At 44.5% G+C, this 21,076-nt stretch overlaps 1 protein-coding gene across 2 annotated transcripts in view; it reads right to left on the bottom strand.

The window, feature by feature from the left end:
* ptpdc1a (protein tyrosine phosphatase domain containing 1a) overlaps positions 1-15,176 on the bottom strand; it is an 87,209-nt gene extending 72,033 nt beyond the window's left edge. For both annotated transcript variants that reach the window (XM_065004758.1, XM_065004761.1), the window contains exons 1-2: positions 14,976-15,176; positions 2,726-2,815 (exon numbers count right to left, since the gene is read on the bottom strand). In XM_065004758.1, the coding sequence (XP_064860830.1) occupies positions 2,726-2,807 (82 nt within the window). In that variant the 5' untranslated portion in view covers positions 2,808-2,815; positions 14,976-15,176. The remainder of the gene's footprint in view (positions 1-2,725; positions 2,816-14,975) is intronic.
* Positions 15,177-21,076: the final 5,900 nt, after the last annotated feature.

Below are 21,076 nucleotides of genomic sequence, written 5' to 3'. Positions count from 1 at the left end.
AGATTGGGCCTTTCAACAATATGAAGCAGATTGGGCCTTTCAACAATATGAAGCAGATTGGGCCTTTCAACAATATGAAGCAGATTGGGCCTTTTGAAGCAGATTGGGCCTTTCAACAATATGAAGCAGATTGGGCAACAATATGAAGCAGATTGGGCCTTTCAACAATATGAAGCAGATTGGGCCTTTCAACAATATGAAGCAGATTGGGCCTTTCAACAATATGAAGCAGATTGGGCCTTTCAACAATATCAACAATATGAAGCAGATTGGGCCTTTCAACAATATGAAGCAGATTGGGCCTTTTCAACAATATGAAGCAGATTGGGCCTTTCAACAATATGAAGCAGATTGGGCCTTTCAACAATATGAAGCAGATTGGGCCTTTCAACAATATGAAGCAGATTGGGCCTTTCAACAATATGAAGCAGATTGGGCCTTTCAACAATATGAAGCAGATTGGGCCTTTCAACAATATGAAGCAGATTGGGCCTTTCAACAATATTGGGCCTTTCAACAATATGAAGCAGATTGGGCCTTTCAACAATATGAAGCAGATTGGGCCTTTCAACAATATGAAGCAGATTGGGCCTTTCAACAATATGAAGCAGATTGGGCCTTTCAACAATATGAAGCAGATTGGGCCTTTCAACAATATGAAGCAGATTGGGCCTTTCAACAATATGAAGCAGATTGGGCCTTTCAACAATATGAAGCAGATTGGGCCTTTCAACAATATGAAGCAGATTGGGCCTTTCAACAATATGAAGCAGATTGGGCCTTTCAACAATATGAAGCAGATTGGGCCTTTCAACAATATGAAGCAGATTGGGCCTTTCAACAATATGAAGCAGATTGGGCCTTTCAACAATATGAAGCAATATGAAGCAGATTGGGCCTTTCAACAATATGAAGCAGATTCTTTCAACAATATGAAGCAGAAACAATATGAAGCAGATTGGGCCTTTCAACAATATGAAGCAGATTGGGCCTTTCAACAATATGAAGCAGATTGGGCCTTTCAACAATATGAAGCAGATTGGGCCTTTCAACAATATGAAGCAGATTGGGCCTTTCAACAATATGAAGCAGATTGGGCCTTTCAACAATATGAAGCAGATTGGGCCTTTCAACAATATGAAGCAGATTGGGCCTTTCAACAATATGAAGCAGATTGCAGATTGGGCCTTTTTCAACAATATGAAGCAGATTGGGCCTTTCTCTCAACAATATGAAGCAGATTGGGCCTTTCTCTCAACAATATGAAGCAGATTGGGCCTTTCAACAATATGAAGCAGATTGGGCCTTTCAACAATATGAAGCAGATTGGGCCTTTCAACAATATGAAGCAGATTGGGCCTTTCAACAATATGAAGCAGATTGGGCCTTTCAACAATATGAAGCAGATTGGGCCTTTCAACAATATGAAGCAGATTGGGCCTTTCAACAATATGAAGCAGATTGGGCCTTTCAACAATATGAAGCAGATTGGGCCTTTCAACAATATGAAGCAGATTGGGCCTTTCAACAATATGAAGCAGATTGGGCCTTTCAACAATATGAAGCAGATTGGGCCTTTCAACAATATGAAGCAGATTGGGCCTTTCAACAATATGAAGCAGATTGGGCCTTTCAACAATATGAAGCAGATTGGGCCTTTCTCTCAACAATATGAAGCAGATTGGGCCTTTCAACAATATGAAGCAGATTGGGCCTTTCAACAATATGAAGCAGATTGGGCCTTTCTCTCAACAATATGAAGCAGATTGGGCCTTTCTCTCAACAATATGAAGCAGATTGGGCCTTTCTCTCAACAATATGAAGCAGATTGGGCCTTTCTCTCAACAATATGAAGCAGATTGGGCCTTTCTCTCAACAATATGAAGCAGATTGGGCCTTTCAACAATACGAAGCAGATTGGGCCTTTCAACAATACGAAGCAGATTGGGCCTTTCTCTCGACAATATGAAGCAGATTGGGCCTTTCAACAATATGAAGCAGATTGGGCCTTTCAACAATACGAAGCAGATTGGGCCTTTCAACAATATGAAGCAGATTGGGCCTTTCAACAATATGAAGCAGATTGGGCCTTTCAACAATATGAAGCAGATTGGGCCTTTCAACAATATGAAGCAGATTGGGCCTTTCAACAATATGAAGCAGATTGGGCCTTTCAACAATACAAAGCAGATTGGGCCTTTCAACAATATGAAGCAGATTATTCTGTCAACCTTTCACCTGTTCTTTATAATGGGGATATTAATCAGTGCAGCTGCTACTGTACCACTCTTAAACCTTTGGATGCCGTCTACCATAGTGCCCTTCGTTTTGTTACAGGTGACAGTGTTGATACTCATCACTGCATGCTGTATCTATAGGTTGGCTGGACTTCACTAAAGACCCGTAGATCTCCACATTCATAAACGTCCATCTTTTTCTAACTTTGATGTTGAATTGCCTAACCTGTTGACAGAATTGGTTAACCCTTGAGGTTCCTAGGGTTTCCTCTCCACCCAGGTAAATATGTTTTTTCGTTTTTTTAATGCACCGTATTGCTGGAGCAAAAGTCAAAAATACACCACCGGTCATAACTTTTAGAACAACTACTACATTCCAGGGTTTCTCTTCATGTTTTAAATATTGAAGAAATCAAAACTATGAAATAACACATGGAGTAACGACAAACACGATAGACACATTACTACTGTAGAATAGTAACACCTACCTGTGTTCATGCTGTTGCCTGTGTTGAGGTCCCCAGAGGAAGAGTAGGGCACATCAGTCAGCAGGCTAACACCAGCCGCCATGGCACACTCTGGAAGGACAGAGGTAACATGCTGTAACAGAGACCGGTAACACTAACGAACAGAAACACACACAGGTGAGGCTGAGACAGAGAGACAGGTAACACTAACGAACAGAAACACACACAGGTGAGGCTGAGACAGAGAGACAGGTAACACTAACGAACAGAAACACACACAGGTGAGGCTGAGACAGAGAGACAGGTAACACTAACGAACAGAAACACACACAGGTGAGGTTGAGACAGAGAGACAGGTAACACTAACGAACAGAAACACACACAGGTGAGGCTGAGACAGAGAGACAGGTAACACTAACGAACAGAAACACACACAGGTGAGGCTGAGACAGAGAGACAGGTAACACTAACGAACAGAAACACACACAGGTGAGGTTGAGACAGAGAGACAGGTAACACTAACGAACAGAAACACACACAGGTGAGGCTGAGACGGAGAGACAGAGCCTGAGGCAGAGAGACAGCGAGCGAGACAGACAGACAGGCACACAAACACCCTACATAATCCAACCCAGATCAGGACCCCCACCCCTACATAATCCAACCCAGATCAGGACCCCCACCCCTACATAATCCAACCCAGATCAGGACCCCCACCCCTACATAATCCAACCCAGATCAGGACCCCCACCCCTGCAGCAAGGACCTCAAAATGACAGCCACACAAATGCCCAGGTTGTGAAAACAGGCCCAACTCCAAAACCCAACCAAGCCCCATCCATCAACCGTTGCCCAGGTTGTGAAAACAGGCCCAACTCCAAAACCCAACCAAGCCCCATCCATCAACCGTTGCCCAGGTTGTGAAAACAGGCCCAACTCCAAAACCCAACCAAGCCCCATCCATCAACCGTTGCCCAGGTTGAAAACAGGCCCAACTCCAAAACCCAACAAGCCCCATCCATCAACCGTTGCCCAGGTTGTGAAAAACTTAACTACAAAACGACCAAGTTTGCCCCATCCATCAATTGCTTCTTGTGCAAATATTTTCTGTCTGGATTTTAATGATTTTTTTGCATAACGTTGCACAGTATACCGAAACATAGCCCCATGTTCAATTTATTTGCCCAGGTTTGAAAACAGAATTTTCCAAAACTTCAGCCCCATCCATCAACAGGTGATTGAGATGATCAATGTTTAGTAACAGCCTCTTTGCAGAACCAAGACTTAAAGAGCCTGCTCCAGTTTGACTGTGTGATATTAGAGCTGTCTTGTGCAAATATTTTCTGTCTGGCCTTTTAATGATTTTTGCATAACGTTCCACTTCCAGTATAGAGCCTGCTCCAAACATTATATATGTTTTATTTATTCCTGGTTTGATACTAGAGCCTGCTCCACTTCCAAATGCATCTCAGGTGATTGAGATGATCAACTCTGTCATCAGCTCCACTTCCTGAACCATTACAAAGAGCCTGCTCCACTTCCTGATTCATTACTAGAGCTGTCTGTCCACTTCCTGATTCATTACTAGAGCCTGCTCCACTTCCTGATTCATTACTAGAGCCTGCTCCACTTCCTGATCCATTACTAGAGCCTGCTCCACTTCCTGATTCATTACTAGAGCTGTCTGTCCACTTCCTGATTCATTACTAGAGCCTGCTCCACTTCCTGATCCATTACTAGAGCTGTCTGTCCACTTCCTGATTCATTACTAGAGCTGTCTGTCCACTTCCTGATCCATTACTAGAGCCTGCTCCACTTCCTGATCCATTACTAGAGCTGTCTGTCCACTTCCTGATTCATTACTAGAGCTGTCTGTCCACTTCCTGATTCATTACTAGAGCTGTCTGTCCACTTCCTGATTCATTACTAGAGCTGTCTTTCCACTTCCTGATTCATTACTAGAGCTGTCTTTCCACTTCCTGATTCATTACTAGAGCCTGCTCCACTTCCTGATTCATTACTAGAGCTGTCTGTCCACTTCCTGATTCATTACTAGAGCTGTCTGTCCACTTCCTGATTCATTACTAGAGCTGTCTGTCCACTTCCTGATTCATTACTAGAGCTGTCTGTCCACTTCCTGATTCATTACTAGAGGCGTCTGTCCACTTCCTGATCCATTACTAGAGCCGTCTGTCCACTTCCTGATTCATTACTAGAGCGGTCTGTCCACTTCCTGATTCATTACTAGAGCCGTCTGTCCACTTCCTGATTCATTACTAGAGCTGTCTGTCCACTTCCTGATTCATTACTAGAGCCGTCTGTCCACTTCCTGATTCATTACTAGAGCTGTCTGTCCACTTCCTGATTCATTACTAGAGCCGTCTGTCCACTTCCTGATTCATTACTAGAGCTGTCTGTCCACTTCCTGATTCATTACTAGAGCTGTCTGTCCACTTCCTGATTCATTACTAGAGCTGTCTGTCCACTTCCTGATTCATTACTAGAGCTGTCTGTCCACTTCCTGATTCATTACTAGAGATGTCTGGCTGTGTTGTTAGCTCCCTACTCATCATGTCACACAGCTCCACTTCCTGATTCATTACTAGAGCTGTCTGTCCACTTCCTGATCCATTACTAGAGCCGTCTGTCCACTTCCTGATTCATTACTAGAGCTGTCTGTCCACTTCCTGATTCATTACTAGAGCTGTCTGTCCACTTCCTGATTCATTACTAGAGCCGTCTGTCCACTTCCTGATCCATTACTAGAGCCGTCTGTCCACTTCCTGATTCATTACTAGAGCTGTCTGTCCACTTCCTGATTCATTACTAGAGCCGTCTGTCCACTTCCTGATTCATTACTAGAGCTGTCTGTCCACTTCCTGATTCATTACTAGAGCTGTCTGTCCACTTCCTGATTCATTACTAGAGCTGTCTGTCCACTTCCTGATTCATTACTAGAGCTGTCTGTCCACTTCCTGATTCATTACTAGAGATGTCTGGCTGTGTTGTTAGCTCCCTACTCATCATGTCACACAGCTCCACTTCCTGATTCATTACTAGAGCTGTCTGTCCATTTCCTGATTCATTACTAGAGCTGTCTGGCTGTGTTGTTAGCTCCCTACTCATCATGTCACACAGCTCCACTTCCTGATTCATTACTAGAGCCGTCTGTCCACTTCCTGATTCATTACTAGAGCAGTCTGTCCACTTCCTGATTCATTACTAGAGCTGTCTGGCTGTGTTGTTAGCTCCCTACTCATCATGTTACACAGCTCCAGGGATCTATCAGCACCCATTTAACACAGCTCTGGTCCTGGGCAGACTTCCTCCATGAGGAGGGATCTATCAGCACCCATTTAACACAGCTCTGGTCCTGGGCAGACTTCCTCCATGAGGAGGGATCTATCAGCACCCATTTAACACAGCTCTGGTCCTGGGCAGACTTCCTCCATGAGGAGGGATCTATCAGCACCCATTTAACACTGCTCTGGTCCTGGGCAGACTTCCTCCGTGAGGAGGGATCTATCAGCACCCATTTAACACAGCTCTGGTCCTGGGCAGACTTCCTCCATGAGGAGGGATCTATCAGCACCCATTTAACACAGCTCTGGTCCTGGGCAGACTTCCTCCATGAGGAGGGATCTATCAGCACCCATTTAACACAGCTCTGGTCCTAGGCAGACTTCCTCCATGAGGAGGGATCTATCAGCACCCATTTAACACAGCTCTGGTCCTGGGCAGACTTCCTCCATGAGGAGGGATCTATCAGCACCCATTTAACACAGCTCTGGTCCTAGGCAGACTTCCTCCATGAGGAGGGATCTATCAGCACCCATTTAACACAGCTCTGGTCCTGGGCAGACTTCCTCCATGAGGAGGGATCTATCAGCACCCATTTAACACAGCTCTGGTCCTGGGCAGACTTCCTCCATGAGGAGGGATCTATCAGCACCCATTTAACACAGCTCTGGTCCTAGGCAGACTTCCTCCATGAGGAGGGATCTATCAGCACCCATTTAACACAGCTCTGGTCCTGGGCAGACTTCCTCCATGAGGAGGGATCTATCAGCACCCATTTAACACAGCTCTGGTCCTAGGCAGACTTCCTCCATGAGGAGGGATCTATCAGCACCCATTTAACACAGCTCTGGTCCTGGGCAGACTCCCTCCGTGAGGAGGGATCTATCAGCACCCATTTAACACAGCTCTGGTCCTGGGCAGACTTCCTCCATGAGGAGGGATCTATCAGCACCCATTTAACACAGCTCTGGTCCTGGGCAGACTTCCTCCGTGAGGAGGGATCTATCAGCACCCATTTAACACAGCTCTGGTCCTGGGCAGACTTCCTCCATGAGGAGGGATCTATCAGCACCCATTTAACACAGCTCTGGTCCTAGGCAGACTTCCTCCATGAGGAAACAAAACCTTGGCCTTTGGGTAGCCTAGTGGTTAGAGCATTGGACTAGTAACCGGAAGGTTGCAAGTTCAAACCCCTGAGCTGACAAGGTACAAATCTGTCGTTCTGCCCCTGAACAGGCAGTTAACCCACTGTTCCTAGGCCGTCATTGAAAATAAGAATTTGTTCTTAACCGACTTGCCTAGTTAAATAAAAGGTAAAAAATAATAATAATAATAAATAAACACTTTGAAAAAAGCAGAATGATTCTAAGCCTAACTCATACTTCACTTATTACTATTTTTATCCTCCAATGTAATGTCCTACAAAAAATATATATATATTATTTCACCTTTATTTAACCAGGTAGGCTAGTTGAGAACAAGTTCTCACAACTGCGACCTGGCCAAGATAAAGCATAGCAGTGTGAACAGACAACAACACAGTTACACATGGAGTAAACAATTAACAAGTCAATAACACAATAAACAAAAGGCATGATGAGGTAGGCAATAAATAGACCATAGGAGCGAATCATTACAATTTAGCAGATTAACACTGGAGTGATAAATGAGCAGATGATGATGTGCAGGTAGAGATACTGGTGTACAAAAGAGCAGAAAAGTAAATCAAATAAAAAACAGTATGGGGATGAGGTAGGTAGATTGAGTGGGCTATTTACAGATGGACTACGTACAGCTGCAGCGATCGGTTAGCTGCTCAGATAGCTGATGTTTAAAGTTGGTGAGGGAAAATTGACCTTCCGCCAATGTGGCGGGTGAAATATACATTCTTACACGCCAATACCTACATCTACCTGCATTGGGCAGGGAGGGAGGATAGAACCAGCTGGGTTAGACTCAGCCTGAATCCACTAGGCAGGGAGGGAGGATAGAACCAGCTGGGTTAGACTCAGCCTGAATCCACTAGGCAGGGAGGGAGGGATAGAACCAGCTGGGTTAGACTCAGCCTGAATCCACTAGGCAGGGAGGGAGGATAGAACCAGCTGGGTTAGACTCAGCCTGAATCCACTAGGCAGGGAGGGAGGATAGAACCAGCTGGGTTAGACTCAGCCTGAATCCACTAGGCAGGGAGGGAGGGATAGAACCAGCTGGGTTAGACTCAGCCTGAATCTACTAGCCAGGGAGGGAGGATAGAACCAGCTGGGTTAGACTCAGCCTGAATCCACTAGGCAGGGAGGGAGGGATAGAACCAGCTGGGTTAGACTCAGCCTGAATCTACTAGGCAGGGAAGGAGGATAGAACCAGCTGGGTTAGACTCAGCCTGAATCCACTAGCCAATACCTACATCTACCTGCATTGGGCAGGAAGGGAGGATAGAACCAGCTGGGTTAGACTCAGCCTGAATCCACTAGGCAGGGAGGGAGGATAGAACCAGCTGGGTTAGACTCAGCCTCAATCCACTAGCCAGGGAGGGAGGATAGAACCAGCTGGGTTAGACTCAGCCTGAATCCACTAGGCAGGGAGGGAGGGATAGAACCAGCTGGGTTAGACTCAGCCTGAATCCACTAGGCAGGGAGGGAGGGATAGAACCAGCTGGGTTAGACTCAGCCTGAATCTACTAGGCAGGGAGGGAGGATAGAACCAGCTGGGTTAGACTCAGCCTGAATCCACTAGCCAATACCTACATCTACCTGCATTGGGCAGGGAGGGAGGATAGAACCAGCTGGGTTAGACGACTCAGACTGAATCCACTAGCCAGGGAGGGAGTAAACATAAGCTATAATTACATTTTCAAATATTAAAATGGGGTCATGGGACAAAAAAGCTAGCATGTTCTTTCTGTGTGCGAGTCCATTGTGGAGGGAAGCTAGCATGTTCTGTGTGCTAGTCCATTGTGGAGGGAAGCTAGCATGTTCTTTCTGTGTGCTAGTCCATTGTGGGGGGAAGCTAGCATGTTCTTGCTGTGTGCTAGTCCATTGTGGGGGGAAGCTAGCATGTTCTTGCTGTGTGCTAGTCCATTGTGGAGGGAAGCTAGCATGTTCTTTCTGTGTGCTAGTCCATTGTGGGGGGAAGCTAGCATGTTCTTTCTGTGTGCTAGTCCATTGTGGGGGGGAAGCAAGCATGTTCTTTCTGTGTGCTAGTCCATTGTGGAGGGAAGCTAGCATGTTCTTTCTGTGTGCTAGTCCATTGTGGGGGGAAGCTAGCATGTTCTTTCTGTGTGCTAGTCCATTGTGGGGGGAAGCTAGCATGTTCTTGCTGTGTGCTAGTCCATTGTGGAGGGAAGCTAGCATGTTCTTTCTGTGTGCTAGTCCATTGTGGAGGGAAGCTAGCATGTTCTTTCTGTGTGCTAGTCCATTGTGGAGGGAAGCTAGCGTGTTCTTTCTGTGTGCTAGTCCATTGTGGAGGGAAGCTAGCATGTTCTTGCTGTGTGCTAGTCCATTGTGGAGGGAAGCTAGCATGTTCTTTCTGTGTGCTAGTACATTGTGGAGGGAAGCCAGCATGTTCTTTCTGTGTGCTAGTCCATTGTGGAGGGAAGCTAGCATGTTCTTTCTGTGTGCTAGTCAATTGTGGAGGGAAGCTAGCATGTTCTTTGTGTGCTAGTCCATTGTGGGGGTAAGCTAGCATGTTCTTTCTGTGTGCTAGTCCATTGTGGGGGGAAGCTAGCATGTTCTTGCTGTGTGCTAGTCCATTGTGGAGGGAAGCTAGCATGTTCTTTCTGTGTGCTAGTCCATTGTGGAGGGAAGCTAGCATGTTCTTTCTGTGTGCTAGTCCATTGTGGAGGGAAGCTAGCATGTTCTTTCTGTGTGCTAGTCCATTGTGGGGGTAAGCTAGCATGTTCTTTCTGTGTGCTAGTCCATTGTGGAGGGAAGCTAGCATGTTCTTTCTGTGTGCTAGTCCATTGTGGGGGGAAGCTAGCATGTTTGTGCTGTGTGTTAAGGGGGATTTTAGGCCAATTTTCTTGCCAAACCTCTGTTTTACTGGTAATATAGACATTGAATTGTTCAGACGTCCTCTTCACTTGGACCTTGACCTTTTCTGTTGGAATATTTATTTTGCATCTGGATTCTGTTGGAGAGTTTCCTTTTTGTTGGCTTTTTTCGGCCTTATTTCTTTGGATAACTTTGGACTTGGAATTTCATACCAGGACTGAAAGGTTTAACCAGAGGTGCTGGTAGGACTTAGCTTTCTAACAGTGATGTTGACTCATTTGTTGTTGATCATTGAATTATTATTCTGTTGTTTTTATGCTGAGCCCCATTTTTGTTTTTTCCTGTCAATACACCATTGCACTGAACACGTTTCCTAATCTTTATTTCTGACAAGGTTGTGTGGTTGACTCAGGTTTGTTACAGAAAATGGCACCCCGGATGGGTCAATCCGGCTGCAAGACTGACTTCAATGTGGTCCACAGGAAGGGAAAGCCCAACACTGTACCTGATGCCTTGTCCTGCTCTCTCTCACCACCTGACTCGATAGCTGCTGCCTGTATAAGGAGTGAGACTATCCAACCAACCTTCCAGCTGATTCGTCAGAGACTGCAGATGCTCAAGCCACTGACAAGGAGATGCAAGTTGTCATAGACGAGGTCAAGACCAGGCCGAAACCCCTGCATCCTGGAAAATGACGACCTGTTCAGACAGATACCAGGACAGAGTTTTGGTTACCTGTCCTAGAGACCTCCTGTTCAAACAGATACCAGGACAGAGTTTTGGTTACCTGTCCTAGAGACCTCCTGTTCAAACAGATACCAGGACAGAGCTTTGGTTACCTGTCCTAGAGACCTCCTTTTCAGACAGATACCAGGACAGAGCTTTGGTTACCTGTCCTAGAGACCTCCTGTTCAGACAGATACCAGGACAGAGCTTTGGTTACCTGTCCTAGAGACCTCCTGTTCAAACAGATACCAGGACAGAGCTTTGGTTTCCTGTCCTAGAGACCTCCTGTTCAAACAGATACCAGGACAGAGCTTTGGTTACCTGTCCTAGAGACCTCCTGTTCAGACAGATACCAGGACAGAGCTTTGGTTACCTGTCCTAGAGACCTCCTGTTCAAACAGATACCAGGACAGAGTTTTGGTTACCTGTCCTAGAGACCTCCTGGTCAGACAGATACCAGGACAGAGCTTTGGTTACCTGTCCTAGAGACCTCCTGTTCAAACAGATACCAGGACAGAGTTTTGGTTACCTGTCCTAGAGACCTCCTGTTCAAACAGATACCAGGACAGAGCTTTGGTTACCTGTCCTAGAGACCTCCTGTTCAGACAGATACCAGGACAGAGCTTTGGTTACCTGTCCTAGAGACCTCCTGTTCAAACAGATACCAGGACAGAGTTTTGGTTACCTGTCCTAGAGACCTCCTGGTCAGACAGATACCAGGACAGAGCTTTGGTACCTGTCCTAGAGACCTCCTGTTCAAACAGATACCAGGACAGAGCTTTGGTTACCTGTCCTAGAGACCTCCTGTTCAAACAGATACCAGGACAGAGTTTTGGTTACCTGTCCTAGAGACCTCCTGGTCAGACAGATACCAGGACAGAGCTTTGGTTACCTGTCCTAGAGACCTCCTGTTCACGGGACGGCTGAAAAGACTGTTGAGGCTGGATGTAGCTCACTGGCCACAAGTCAGAAACGAGGTATACAGCAGAAACATTCAATCCCCTCCAGGATCAAGATCTCTGTTGCCTAGACGGTTGTGTGAGTCATAAAACAAACTACAAATTACCGGAAGTATGTTTTCCCCCAGGTATGGTACAGAAATGGTATAAACATCTGGATACCACCCACCCACCCCTAACACACACACACACACACACACACACACACACACACACACACCACTACTAGTAGGCCTTATCACTTGCAGTGCTGATCATTGTGGGTGAAACACCTGTTCCTCTGCCTTCATCCAAAATGGCGTCCTTATTTAGTGCACTACTTTAAATAGGGAAAAGGGTTCCATTCAGGACTCTTTTTCTTTCTGTATTAATTCATCTCAAACAGCCAGAACTAGTTAGACCCAGACTACAATCAAGACACATTTCACCTGACGGACCAACCCCGGGCCGCAGTCACCTGACGGACCAACCCCGGGCCGCAGTCACCTGACGGACCAACCCCGGGTCGTGGTCACCTGACGGACCAACCCCGGGTCGTGGTCACCTGACGGACCAACTCCGGGTCGTAGTCACCTGACGGACCAACTCCGGGTCGTAGTCACCTGACGGACCAACTCCGGGTCGTAGTCACCTGACGGACCAACTCGGGGCCGTGGTCACCTGACGGACCAACCCCGGGTCGTGGTCACCTGACGGACCAACTCCGGGTCGTGGTCACCTGACGGACCAACCCCGGGTCGTGGTCACCTGACGGACCAACTCCGGGTCGTGGTCACCTGACGGACCAACTCGGTCGGGTCACCTGACGGGTCACCTGACGGACCAACTCCGGGTCGTGGTCACCTGACGGACCAACTCCGGGTCGTGGTCACCTGACGGACCAACTCCGGGTCGTGGTCACCTGACGGACCAACTCCGGGTCGTGGTCACCTGACGGACCAACTCCGGGTCGTGGTCACCTGACGGACCAACTCCGGGTCGTGGTCACCTGACGGACCAACGGTCGTGGTCACCTGGTCCGGGTGGTCACCTGACGGACCAACTCCGGGTCGTGGTCACCTGACGGACCAACTCCGGGTCGTAGTCACCTGACAGACCAACTCCGGGCCGTGGTCACCTGACAGACCAACTCCAGGTCGTAGTCACCTGACAGACCAACCCCGGGTCGTAGTCACCTGACGGACCAACTCCGGGCGGTGGTCACCTGACGGACCAATAGAAACTCTTGTTTTAGTAAAAGAAAACATCAAACCGGTGCAGGCCAAAGGGTTGAATAGGTTCAGTTAGTATTGTTTCAACATTCATCTGATAGCATCTGGTTAATTCATGTTGGGAACACAGAACGGTGTGTGGGTGTAGACTAGCGTTTTCTCCACTAATTTACATTCATTGTAATGTACACTGACTGACAGATCCAGCAGAGACATAGTGAGACAGCAGCTCAAACCAGCCAACTAGGCCACTTCAACAATTCAATAGGCAGCATCCCAAATGGCACCCTATCCCACGTAGTGCACTACATAGGGAATAGGGCCCTGGTCTGAAGTAGTGTACTATATAGGGAATAGTGCCCTGGTCTAAAGTAGTGCACTATATAGGGAATAGGGTCCTGGTCTAAAGTAGTGCACTATATAGGGAATAGGGTCCTGGTCTAAAGTAGTGCACTATATAGGGAATAGGGTCCTGGTCTAAAGTAGTGCACTATATAGGGAATATAGAAATTCAATCAGCTGCTGACGTCAGGCTGATGTCACATTGGAATCTGACGCTGGTACAATCACCACCCTGTTCTCTACAGGCCTTTACACATTCTCCTCCCTCCCACTCACCTGCACAATGCTGCCAACAGCACAGAGAGAGAGAGGAGAGAAAGATTGTCCTTCAGTTCATACATTACCTGATGTTAAGACAGAGGTGAGGTACAATTACACTCACTGGATGTAGCATCCCAAGACGAGAGAGAGAAAGAGAGAGAGAGTAAGAGAGAGCCAGAGAGTAAGAGAGAGAAAGAGAGAGACAGAGGAGAGAGAGACAGAGAGGATGACTCTCTCAGTGCGTAGGATATTGTGCAGTGAGTGGTACTAGTCATCACCCACTGGGCTTGTTAATAAATAAGCATGCTCTGTCTGAGCTCGGTCTCTCCCACACGTCTGTTGGGGTCTCTAAAGGATTGGTGAGATTCAATTCAAGCGCTCTACAGTGCCACCATTTTACTTGCGTAAGCGCCTAAATATTTTGTGTGCGACCGGAATTTTTAATTTTGGAGCACCAGCGTGCCAAGAAAAACATCACTCAGATGGTAATTGAATGATTACTTCCCTGTACAGCAGCCCCCGAGTGGAGAATACACTGAGCGTCGTTTCATGACCTTCATGCTTGCACCATTACAACAAACAAAATGGATTTCTATCTCATTTTTCATTGTGCTCCTAAAATTGCTCCTAAAATTGTTCTAGAATCTTACAGTTATTGTGCCAGCTAAGTACATGACTGTCAAAACTGGTCTTGTAAAAATAAAATAAAAAAAATAGAAAATAAAAAGTCAGCTAAGTAGAATCTTGACTGTCAAAATACAGTTAAAAAGTCAAGAGTAGAATCTTGAATACAGTTATTGTGCCAGCTAAGTAGGTCTGGTATGACTGTCAAAACTGGTCTTGTAAAAATAAAATAAAAAGTCAAGAGTAGAATCTTGAATACAGTTATTGTGCCAGCTAAGTAGGTCTGGTATGACTGTCAAAACTGGTCTTGTAAAATAAAATAGCCCACTGGTGGATCCCTTGACTGCATAGAGCATCAACAACCTTTGATCTGATAGCCCTTAGTGACTGTGCCAGTCTATGCCACTACCTATGGCAATACAGTCAATCCATGGTGTTGTTTCAATACAATGCTTTGAAGTAGTAGGTAGAATCTGTTCATGATTGGCTAGCTACTATTCATATGAAATAGTCACAGCCTACTGGTCTGGTTCATGAAAAGATCAACTGACATTCAAAAGGCAGAAAACAGCTAGCCATCTGCTTCCATTCTCTGTTCATCCACTGTTAGACATGATTGCTTTTGTTCTGGGGAGGATAGGCTTCATGCTATTAACTAGCTAGCTGGACACGACAAAACAAACGAGTAACCGTCTGGGATCTGCTAGCTAGCTAATATTTGTTTGATTGATTGATCATAGGTAACTTTAGCCACCCACCGTTTTTTTATCAGAGTTAGCTAGCTAGTTACATCCTCAATCGCTAACAGCTAATGTTTTAGCATTTAACTATCTAACGGCTAACAAGGAACTGCAAATACCTTAGTCTTCTCTTTTGATTGTGTTGCTTTCGATGACTTTTGACTGAAGCGAACTCAGCTAAAAGCAAGACAATCGTTCACGTTGCAACACCATATCTTCTTAACCGCTGTTAAATAACCTGTATCTATTTATTTCTGTCCATTGTGAATGAATTTATCCTGCAGGCTAGCTAACTAGATAGCAACCTGACATGTTGTCAAATGAAAAGTGCTGTGCTCATTGGCTGTTCCAGTATCATATGACCACGCCCCGCTTCAGTAGTAGGATGCGTTCCAGGATGACTGCATTTCGGCACTGCGCTAAAAGTGATTTCAAAATAGACGGCTCGAATTCTTTACTCTTCCTGGCAATGTTTTTGCAATTGACTTGTTCACTTGAAAATATAGAGAGTGGTACTCAGATATGTGTTGTATTGGATTTCCCCCAAACCTAAAACCTTATCCCTGGAATAATCCAAAATGCACCTCAAACAGGTATAGAATGGAAAATATTAAACAAACTTGGGAATAGTAGGGTATCTCGTCAATTAAACTAACAATAATTATTGCCATTTTACAATAAATACTTTTCTATAATTTAATTACCAATGGATAATACACGTCACATTCCGTAATATCAGGACATAACAAATATATAAAAAATATAAAATAATATATATATAATAATAATATATATATAATATAAAATATAACCAACACCAACACTATGATATGAATTAGGTCTAATTCATATCATAGAAAATAAAATGTATTTGCCACATGCACCGAATACAACAGGTGTAGACTTGCACTGCAATGCTGAATACAACAGGTGTAGACTTGCACTGCAGTGAAATGCTGAATACAACAGGACTTGCACTGCAGTGAAATGCTGAATACAACAGGTGTAGACTTGCACTGCAGTGAAATGCTGAATACAACAGGAATGCAGAAATTGAATACAAAAAAGTGAAAGACATTTGCAATTATTTTATTTTATTTTACCTTTAATGCAAAAAAAGGACATGAAAGATTTGTACCTTGTCAGCTCATAACAAAGTCCAATGGCCATTACAACAGGTGTAGGAGATTTTCATCCCAACAATGCAGAATTTAAAAAGTAAGACATTTGCTAATGCCCCATTTGGTTTTGTTGTTACAGTCTGAATTTAAAAATGGATTAAATGTATATTTTTTCTCACCCATCTACACATAATACCTCAAAATGACTACGTGAAAATATATATATATATATTTATTTTTTTACAAGTTTATTCAAATTTAAATACAGAAATATCACATTTACATAATTATTCACACCCCTGAGTCAATAATTTGTAGAAGCACCTTTGGCAGTGATTACAGCTGTGAGTCTTTCTGGGTAAGTCTCTAAGAGCTGTGAGTCTTTCTGGGTAAGTCTCTAAGAGCTGTGAGTCTTTCTGGGTAAGTCTCTAAGAGCTGTGAGTCTTTCTGGGTAAGTCTCTAAGAGCTGTGAGTCTTTCTGGGTAAGTCTCTAAGAGCTGTGAGTCTTTCTGGGTAAGTCTCTAAGAGCTGTGAGTCTTTCTGGGTAAGTCTCTAAGAGCTGTGAGTCTTTCTGGGTAAGTCTCTAAGAGCTGTGAGTCTTTCTGGGTAAGTCTCTAAGAGCTGTGAGTCTTTCTGGGTAAGTCTCTAAGAGCTGTGAGTCTTTCTGGGTAAGTCTCTAAGAGCTGTGAGTCTTTCTGGGTAAGTCTCTAAGAGCTGTGAGTCTTTCTGGGTAAGTCTCTAAGAGCTGTGAGTCTTTCTGGGTAAGTCTCTTAAGAGCTGTGAGTCTTTCTGGGTAAGTCTCTAAGAGCTGTGAGTCTTTCTGGGTAAGTTTCTAAGAGCTGTGAGTCTTTCTGGGTAAGTCTCTAAGAGCTGTGAGTCTTTCTGGGTAAGTATCTAAGAGCTGTGAGTCTTTCTGGGTAAGTCTCTTAAGAGTTTTCCACACCTGGACTGCGCAACATTTGCTCATTATTCTTTTTAAATTCTCCAAGCTCTGTCAAACTGGTTGTTGATCGTTGCTAGACAACCATTGCCATGGATTTTGAAGTAGATTTAAGTCAAAACTGTAACTCAGCCACTCAGGAACATTCACTGTCTTCTTGGTGAGCAACTCCAGTGTAGATTTGGCCTTAAGTTATTGTCCTGCTGAGAGGTGAATTAATCTCCTAGTGTCTGGTGTAAAGCAAACTGAACCAGGTTTTCCTCTAGGATTTTGCCTGTGCTTAGCTCCATCCCATAAACATAACACTTTCTATTCAGGACAATACGTGAATTGCTATTATTCTGAACCGGCTTCCTTCTTTTCACTCTGTCAATTAGGTTAGTATTGTGGAGTAAGACCATGTTTTGATCCATCCTCAGTTTTCTCCTATAAGAGCCATTAAACGCTGTGACTGTTTTAAAGTCACCATTAGCTTCTTTTCCAGCTGAGTTAAGAAGGACGCGTGTATCTTTGTAGTGACGGGGTGTATTGATAAAGGACAACAACCCTAAGCACACAGACAAGACAAAGCAGGAGTGGCTTCAGGACATGTCTTTGAAAGCCCTTGAGTGGCCCAGCCCGATGGAACATCTCTGGAGAGACCTGAAAATAGCTGTGCAGCAACTCTCCTCATCCAACCTGATACAGTTTGAGAGGATCTGCAGAGAAGAATGGGAGAAACTCCGCAAATACAGGTGTGCCAAGCTTGTAGCGTCATATCCAAGAAGACTCGAGGCTGTCATACCCAAGAAATGTGATATTTCAGTAAAAAAAATATATATATATAAATTTGCAAACATTTCTAAAAATCTGTTTGTGCTTCATCATTATGGGCTGTTGTGTGTAGATTGATGAGGGGGAAAAACATTGTAATCCATTTTAGAATAAGGCTGTAACATTACAAAATGTGGAAAAAGTAAAGAGGTCTGAATACTTACGGAATGCACCGTAAATCACAGCCATTGACAAAGCACATGCCTACTATCGTTACATCGTAGCTCAGCAACAAAGAGTGGTTTCATCACAGTAACACATTCAGAGATCGATTTATAGCCATTATTCTAAAATAATTCATAGATTTTAAACAATCAATTTCTGTTTCTCATAGACAGGCAATATTCATTTGAGATGAAAGGCGAGTTCCTAACGACTTCAGAAAGCCAAGCTAGAGCTCTGTGAGAAGTCCACAGCAATGGAGGAAGACATTTTCTAATATGTATTTTTCCGTTATAAGGACAGTGAAATCTTATACTTAGTCGTTTTATAATTTGATTATGCAATATTTAGAAAACTTATCAGTAATTTCAAGCCTTATTCATAAAGTGTATTTTTAATTTGTTACATCTTGTAAAAAATGTCACACTTGTATCGGAGTCGTACTGCGTACTTGAGCTTGTTTCGTCAGAAGTGACTAGACCTCAGCAATGTGTAACTATTTTCACCCGAAAAGTGAGATTTGAACCTTTCATGGATTATGCAGCATTACTAGTTATTGTTTATGGCCCTCGTGATAAATAATAACTTTTGGGGATTACGTAAATTACATTTTCGATTACATTTAGTGAATGCTACCATGATTACGAATAATCATTGAATTAATCATGAATAACGAGTGAGAAAGTTACAGAGAAAGTTACCCCAAGATATGCTAACCCCCTGTATTTGTATTGGTGAGGGGTTAGCATATCGTGGGGGAATGATATTTGTGCATCTGTAACTTTCTCATCATTATTCAATATTCATTCAGGATTATACGTAATCATGGTAGCATCCACATTAATGTAGAAAAGTTTAGAAATATATTCGACTCTTATTTACCATAAAAGTGACTCCAAAATGACACAATACATTATTTATCATGAATTTCTATTGGTCACGACATGATCTGAAACACAACCAAAACAAACAGCAAATGCATCCACCATGTTTGCGTGCTGTGAACATGGCATCAAATACAACCTTCTGACTACTTTAATACACATATAAGTGAATGTGTCCCGAATAGTTTTGGTCCCCAAAATGGGGCTGATTATGTACAAAAAGAGCTGTAATTTCTAAACGGTTCACCTGATATGGATGAAAATACCCTCAAATTAAAGTAGTCTGCACTTTAACCTCATAGTCATTGTATAATTTAAAATCCAAAGTGCTGGAAAACAGAGGCAAAACAACAACCAATACTTTTGTAGCTCATTGTAAATACAGTACATATATGTATGTATGTATGTATGTATGTATGTATGTATGTATGTATGTGAGGGAGTGTTACAGTGAGGCAGTGGTAGAGTGGTAGAGTGAGGTAGTGGTAGAGTGAGGTAGTGGTAGAGTGAGGTAGTGGTAGAGTGGTATAGTGAGGTAGTGGTATAGTGAGGTAGTAGTGAGGTAGTGGTATAGTGAGGTAGTGGTAGAGTGGTATAGTGTGGTAGTGGTATAGTGAGGTAGTGGTAGAGTGGTATAGTGAGGTAGTGGTATAGTGAGGTAGTGGTAGAGTGGTATAGTGTGGTAGTGGTATAGTGAGGTAGTGGTAGAGTGGTATAGTGTGGTAGTGGTATAGTGTGGTAGTGGTAGAGTGAGGTAGTGGTAGAGTGAGGTAGTGGTATAGTGGGTAGTGGTAGTGGAGTGAGGTAGTGGTAGAGTGGTATAGTGTGGTAGTGGTAGAGTGAGGCAGTGGTATAGTAGTGTGGTAGAGTGGTATAGTGTGGTAGTGGTATAGTGAGGTAGTGGTAGAGTGAGGTAGTGGTAGAGTGGTATAGTGTGGTAGTGGTATAGTGAGGTAGTGGTAGAGTGAGGTAGTGGTAGAGTGGTATAGTGTGGTAGTGGTAGAGTGAGGCAGTGGTATAGTGAGGTAGTGGTAGAGTGAGGTAGTGGTAGAGTGGTATAGTGAGGTAGTGTGGTAGTGGTATAGTGTGGTAGTGGTAGAGTGAGGTAGTGGTGGTAGAGTGAGGTAGTGGTATAGTGAGGTAGTGGTATAGTGAGGTAGTGGTAGAGTGAGGTAGTGGTAGAGTGAGGTAGTGGTAGAGTGGGGTAGTGGTAGAGTGAGGTAGTGGTAGAGTGAGGTAGTGGTAGAGTGGTATAGTGTGGTAGTGGTATAGTGAGGTAGTGGTATAGTGAGGTAGTGGTAGAGTGAGGTAGTGGTAGAGTGAGGTAGTGGTAGAGTGAGGTAGTGGTAGAGTGGTATAGTGTGGTAGTGGTAGAGTGAGGCAGTGGTAGAGTGAGGTAGTGGTATAGTGTGGTAGTGGTATAGTGTGGTAGTGGTATAGTGAGGTAGTGGTAGAGTGAGGTAGTGGTAGAGTGAGGTAGTGGTATAGTGAGGTAGTGGTATAGTGTGGTAGTGGTATAGTGTGGTAGTGGTATAGTGAGGTAGTGGTAGAGTGAGGTAGTGGTAGAGTGAGGTAGTGGTAGAGTGAGGTAGTGGTAGAGTGGTATAGTGTGGTAGTGGTAGAGTGAGGTAGTGGTATAGTGAGGTAGTGGTATAGTGTGGTAGTGGTAGAGTGGCATAGTGAGGTAGTGGCAGAGTGGTATAGTGTGGTAGTGGTAGAGTGGTATAGTGTGGTAGTGGTATAGTGAGGTAGTGGTAGAGTGAGGTAGTGGTAGAGTGGTATAGTGTGGTAGTGGTATAGTGAGGTAGTGGTAGAGTGAGGTAGTGGTAGAGTGGTATAGTGAGGTAGTGGTATAGTGTGGTAGTGGTAGAGTGGTATAGTGTGGTAGTGGTAGAGTGAGGTAGTGGTAGAGTGAGGTAGTGGTAGAGTGAGGTAGTGGTATAGTGGGGTAGTGGTAGAGTAGGTAGTGGTAGAGTGGTATAGTGTGGTAGTGGTAGGTGAGAGTGGTATAGTGTGGTAGTGGTATAGTGAGGTAGTGTGGTGTGGTAGGTAGTGGTAGAGTGAGGTAGTGGTATAGTGTGGTAGTGGTATAGTGTGGTAGTGGTATAGTGAGGTAGTGGTAGAGTGAGGTAGTGGTAGAGTGGTATAGTGAGGTAGTGGTATAGTGTGGTAGTGGTAGAGTGGTATAGTGTGGTAGTGGTAGAGTGAGGTAGTGGTAGAGTGAGGCAGTGGTAGAGTGAGGTAGAGGTATAGTGGGGTAGTGGTAGAGTGAGGTAGTGGTAGAGTGAGGTAGTGTGGTA

This window comes from Oncorhynchus nerka, linkage group LG2 (genome assembly GCF_034236695.1).
Source record: "Oncorhynchus nerka isolate Pitt River linkage group LG2, Oner_Uvic_2.0, whole genome shotgun sequence".
NCBI lineage: Eukaryota > Metazoa > Chordata > Actinopteri > Salmoniformes > Salmonidae > Oncorhynchus > Oncorhynchus nerka.
Note: the sequence above shows the minus strand (reverse complement) of the source record. Positions and strands in the feature narration are given on the sequence as shown.